This window comes from Manis pentadactyla, chromosome 16, assembly GCF_030020395.1.
Source record: "Manis pentadactyla isolate mManPen7 chromosome 16, mManPen7.hap1, whole genome shotgun sequence".
In the NCBI taxonomy this organism is placed as follows: domain Eukaryota; kingdom Metazoa; phylum Chordata; class Mammalia; order Pholidota; family Manidae; genus Manis; species Manis pentadactyla.
The window spans coordinates 17,688,266-17,694,265 of record NC_080034.1 but is presented as its reverse complement, the minus strand read 5'-3'; the positions used below and the strand labels follow the sequence as shown (position 1 = coordinate 17,694,265).

General features: G+C 40.3%; 1 protein-coding gene across 1 annotated transcript in view; it reads right to left on the bottom strand.

Moving 5' to 3' along the window:
• Nucleotides 1-3,001: 3,001 nt before the first annotated feature.
• Nucleotides 3,002-6,000, bottom strand: part of LOC118927736 (dystonin) — a 415,594-nt gene continuing 412,595 nt past the window's right edge. Inside the window, 2 exon segments of the mRNA XM_057493688.1 lie at nt 3,002-4,015; nt 4,858-4,981. Coding sequence (XP_057349671.1) covers nt 3,765-4,015; nt 4,858-4,981 — 375 coding nt within the window. The 3' untranslated portion in view covers nt 3,002-3,764.

The following is a 6,000-nucleotide window of genomic DNA, read 5'->3' as shown; positions in this document are numbered from 1 at the left end:
AAGAATTTGGACAAAACTTGTCGAAACTACTTGAAATCTATATGTATACCTACATCAGTGTTATTAAGGATAAATCTCATGCTAAGATTATACTACCGTTGAGAAATTAGCTAATGATAAAATACATGCAAAAAATATCTTAGAAGAAATATGCATCTGTGGGCAGTGTTAGCGCAATAAACTTCTATTGATGGAAAAGTGCCAGACCACGGGCATAGATAGACTCTGAAACCGTGGAAATGAAATTTCCTAGTCTTTGCTCTGGGGCAAAAGTAGCTACACTTTAAGGTCAGCAACATTCTAAAAGAATGTTTTGTTTTTGAGAATAACTTTTGAAAAACTTCTTTATTCTCATCTCCTATGCAGTCTTTAATTGAAAATAATGGAGTATACAATAAAAGTATGAGTAAAGAATTATAAAATTCCTTCAAACACATTTTGCTTAGCATATATTCTTCTTTTAGCACATGGGAAGCAGAAGAAAGGAAGAAAAACTCCCTTATTTTTGTTGTCCTAAATATTCAACATGTCCATGGACACCAGAATTACATAAAACCAACCATCGTTGTACAGTTTGGTAGGTGAAGTTTTAAGTGTCCTATGAACTATTCCTTGTACAAACATCTCATCCATGACTCTTTTTCCTTTGCAGTAGTTTTTGGTAACCATCAAGTCAGTCCCTAACATGACTCAAGGGAACTTAGTCACAAAGGCACTGAAAGAAAAGTTAAAGTGTCCTTGCCTTATTCTATTTGTGGAACTCTGATGGTAAATTCTCAGCCAGATGGCAGGGTCATCAGAAACCCACACTAGGCTCGGGCACCTGCAGGGGTGCTGTTGGGTGGTATCATATGGCCCATTTGACAATAAAGCATGGTCATTTCAAAGCACTTGTCAAAAAGGAACAAAGAACTGCACCCTCATTATAATTTCACTTGGTACAAATAATTAAAGCAAGTTTTAAAATGATCAAAAAAAAGGAAAAGGAAACTAGATCCTTTCCCAGCCTATCTTTTCATTTTTACAGATCAAACCACCACGGCCCAGAGGGCACTTCCAAGCTCTTCCAGCCACAGCTGCCATTAGGAACCGGATCTGAGATTCGGCAAAGGCCCATCTACTTCTGCACGGGTATCAAAGAGGATACTCCATTATTTCAAAATACTGTAGCAGTACATGAGAATTAGTGGTTTTGATTTTTAAGACAAAGACGTCTACTCCATGATTTAGCTTCCCTAATGCTTAAGAACTGTTAAGTTATTAAAAAGAAGGCCAGGTCGCTCTAATGCCCTGTTGGCCTACCTGAGCAAACCAGAATCTAAACCTGAAAATGCCTCAAGGTGTGAAATCAAAACACGAAGGACAACCAATCATCACCAACTGCCACCTGGACTTCCCACTAGGGCCCGTTGGTAACTTCCTTGCTTGGCTTCTGCCTTTTCTCTGAGTCTCTTCCCAGCTCCTGCGGGAGCAGCGCTCCTAGCCACCTACGGTTTGGCACTATCTGATTTGAACTGATTTCTGCTCAAATAAACTCTTAAAAATTTAAATATGCTTTGGTTTATCTTATATTATAACCAATCTTTATATTAAGATTTTTAGAATTGAGATTCATCCCAATGTCCTGTGCTTCAAAGAAAGAGATAGAAGAGAATGAAGAGAGAAGGAAACGAGAAGGAGTGTGTGCAGAGGAAGAGGAGTGTCTGTTGCATATACTGATATTTACAGGAGGACACTTCACAAGTCAGCCTGTGGCTTAGGATTAGTTCAAGAGGAAACAAATCAGGCATCAAAGTTTGAAAAACTTCCCATGAGGGCAACAGCTGATAACTAGGAGCCTGTAAACCTTTTCTGAAATATTTTAAACCACTTATCTTTCTCCAAAAGCTTATTTTACTTTAAAATAAAAAAAAGCAAAATTCCCAGCTCTAACAGGGGTGGCATTCAAACAGGCTGAGATTACATCATTCCCTTAAATTCATCTTTGAAGTGGAAATGTGATCATGTGCAAAACATCAAAGGAGTAACAATAACTTCAACTGCCTTCTCAGATGACATGTTTATACTCAAATGTATGCATTATATATAACACGTGATCCCGTAGGTTAGAATTACACTTTCCATCAAGGGCTCCCACCTGAGACCTAGGCTTTGCGAAGGAAATGCTACCACTGAGAAGTGGCAACTAATTTCTGTCGGTGGCAACCTGTGGCTCTTCAGTGATGGCCTCTGGGAAAGGGACCAAGCAGGGGAAATGTAACACTCTCCCCTTGAACCCAACACCATCACTGCTGAAATAAATTTACAAGGTTATGGGGAAAATCCAAAGTAATAATCTGTTGTTCTCGTTATATGAGGCTATCTTATTATTCAGAAAAATTGAATCATTTGACTTTTAAATGTACACAAGCCAGAAGAGTGTCTCTATATTACTTAATAAAATCACTCACCCTGTCACACTTCCCCTTGTTTCAATTCATGGTTTTTAGTGATTTATTTATTAACTGTTTCCCCCTTGAGTATGAGAGGGCAGGGACCTACAGCCTCAGGGTCACAGACAGAAGCTGGCACATAGTTGGCAGTTTACAATATTTGTAGAATGTGTGGTCAACATTATTTTCATTATATGTTTTTTATATATTATATTTCTGTTCTTGATACCCCAACTTAGACTCTCACACTATCAGTAAAAATAGATCACACATATAACCTTCATTTAAAAGAAACAGAAAAAGTTCATTTTAAATAACCAGCTATTCCATATGTTCATGTGAATGTTTTATTAAATGCATACTAATATCTTTCTACAGTGAGTATATGTAATAAATTAAAATGTATATATTTATTAAATATAGATATAATACCAGAACATGATTATTTCAGATGAGAAATCAAAATAAACCCATTTTTAAGTATCTTTTGGTTACTCCAAATTCATATTGCTCATAAAAAAATACACTGATTTTCCCTGGGGGAAAAAATTAATTCCATAGCAACGTAGTTAAGGGACATGTTTTATTTCATAGCTTTCTGCAAGCAAAATTGCTTTGATACAAAATGAGTTCAATGATACAGTTGCTGCTGTCCACTCAAGCAAAAGAAAACCGCACATTTATATGAATGCACTTTATAATTATTGTCTTACAGTATAATAGGTCTAGTATCCAGGACACCTCTGGCCTCACGTGAAGCAATGGCACAGAAATGCTGCAAGGTTCTTGAAACATCACACAGCACTGGTAAGTGCTTAAAGTAACTTCCTGTGAGTTCTGTCAGACACTGCGTAAAGAACTGTGTATGGTTTGTGTTTGCCTGCCCTCCATCTTTCAGTTTGCACTTAAAGCATCTCGAAAATAGATCCCCTGTGCGTGTCTTTTGGCTTTTCCAAATTTCCACAAAAGCAAGAGAAGTCATGAGGTATCCTTAGTGTTAGCTACTGATGTAGGGCTGTGGCTGTCAGAAGAGGTGGACTTACCTGTAGGCAGAGGAACTGATTTTAGTGTGTGCTCTACACATCACGGTGCAGAAACGTTAGTGCCTGTTAAACGCTTTCTCCCCCCTCACCTATGATGTGACTTTTACCCCAGAATATCTGACAAAAAATTATACAGATAAAGTAAAAAGACAAATACACAAATAAGGCCATCTGCAGATTTTTAAATTCACCTCTTGCAAGATTTCACAATAATTTCTACATCACATTTTACATCTTTCAAACTTAAATAAGAAATGCTTAAGGAAGGGCGTTGGTGGAACCAGTCGCACTATCTCTTTGAGGACTTGTCCAATTTGCTGGTAGGCAGCTTCCTCTGGGGCGTGGGGATCTTGGAAGGCTTGGCTCTGGACGGCCGAGAACCCGCTCGGGGGGCAGGCCTGCGCGTCGGGGGGACAGTATCCACGTCTGAGCACACAGACTGGATTTCTGAAATGTCAAAGTCTGACGCGTCACTGCCCCGACGGCTGCTGGCTCTGCTGCCCGCTTTGCTTCCCGCTCGGCTGGGAGCCTTCTTGGGATCTGAGGAGAGAGGGCAGAGACGGGTCACCCTCATCACTGGGGCCATCCGCCACACATCCTTGAAAACTAGTGCCCCCTCTATCTCAGTTCTCTCTCGCCACCTCACAGGCGCTCAGGAAGTACTTGCAGTTCACGGCCTTCCTCCATTCCACAAGAGTAGGCAGCCTTACTCTAGGTAGATAAAAGTCACAGCAAGCTACATTTTCAGGGTAGGTTTGGGTTTATCCCACTGGAAACAGGATCCCCTTTACTACCAACACACAGGAATATACAGATAATTTAATACTATGCCTTCCAAAGTCCAGCATGTGTACTCAGGTATGGGTCGTGCAAGTAAGAGCAAACCCTCAGAGGTAGGTTTTGCCTGAGGATAAGTAACTCAGAGCACAGAGGAACCTTGAGACTTTAAAGGTCCTTCCTGCTGGCCTCGCCCCGAGCCCCAGGGGTCAGGTCTATTCTTCCGGGAAACTGAGGAGCACAAGTCTGAGGCCCAGCAGGGCTGGGTTTCTCCGACCACCCAAAGTAGAGCCCAGGGCCATGCCTAAGCAGTCAGAAGGGCCAAGACCTCCAGCCTGAAGGAGCAGTAGGACGCCGTGGCAGTTTTCTTCTGTTCTACCATCAGTCTCTCGTCCTGCTTTGGTGCTTTCCAAAAGGGATTTTCTCATCACTTACTCCCCTGACACATTTCAACCCTACCTTCATTGGAGGCCTGGGGCTGTGTGTCATGTCAAGGGAACACAGCACCATCAATTCATAATTTCTTCCCCAACTGGGAAGAACAGGGACTTCAATCTTCAGATGATACTGCAAAGCCATTAAGGAATGAGACGCGCTACACTCACCAGCAAACTGTGTTCGGATTCTGGCGGCTGCGGTTGTTATCAAGCCACTGTCCTCTCCAGAGTGGAAGCCTTTCCCTGATAAATACCCTGGGAGTCGAAGCTTGCTCCCTTGTATCGGTGTTCCCTGCAGTTAATCAGGGAAAGGACATTTTAAGAGATTGCTCCTTGTTCCATGATATTCCACCGACGCCACTTGGCGGATCCGTGGAAACCCTCCATCAGACCTCATCGGGAAGTGCAGGGGGAGAAGCTTCGATTAAGAGAGGCATGGGGTTCTCACTTGCTTTTTCTGCACTAATTTCTTTTCTCCCTGAACTCAAAGGGAACCCTATAAAGAAATGTAACTCATGTTAAAGAGAAAACACAAAGTGAGTTTCCAATTTGGGATCCGGGAGATCCCCAAGGACAGCAATGGGAAAAAGACAAATTAAACTATGAGTATATTTCAGTCTCGTTAGTATGCTTCAGATTGTCAGTGAACATTACAGAGTTAAGAGAGTATTGCCACAAAGACGATGATGGCATGGTACAGAGAGAACGTGGACTTTGAAAAATTGAAAGTTTTCCCAAAGTTAAAAAAAATAAATTTGAGCAGTATTAATGTCATATTCCTCAATGAATTTAGAAAGCTATTTGGAGAATGTGAATCTATACCTATTATGAGTGCTTTTTAAAGAAATTAATTTTTCCTTTATTAAATAGTTTTACATGTTCAATAAAGCCTATGTAAGACCTGTTGATAGATCAAACTTGCACTTTATTAATACAACTCATATAAATATGCATTATATACATACATAAATATAGAATTTATATATGATTTGTACACATGTAATATTTAAGACTTCAAAATACTTTCACACATATTACCACAATTAATCCTCACACTCACCTAGTCACAACATTTTACAAGTATGAAAAATGAGGGCTTGAGGAGGGAAGTGATTTGCCCAAGATCTGACAACCCTGATTCTAGTTAAAATTCTTAACCTAAAAAGAACCTCAACAATCCATGAGAGAGTGAGGACCTACAAATTATTAAATATATCATTCAAGGTGGCAGAATGCATAGAATCATTCTCAGAATGCCTGGATGGCTTGGATTTTACTGTCAAAACCCTACTTAGTACTGCTTTTCAAAAG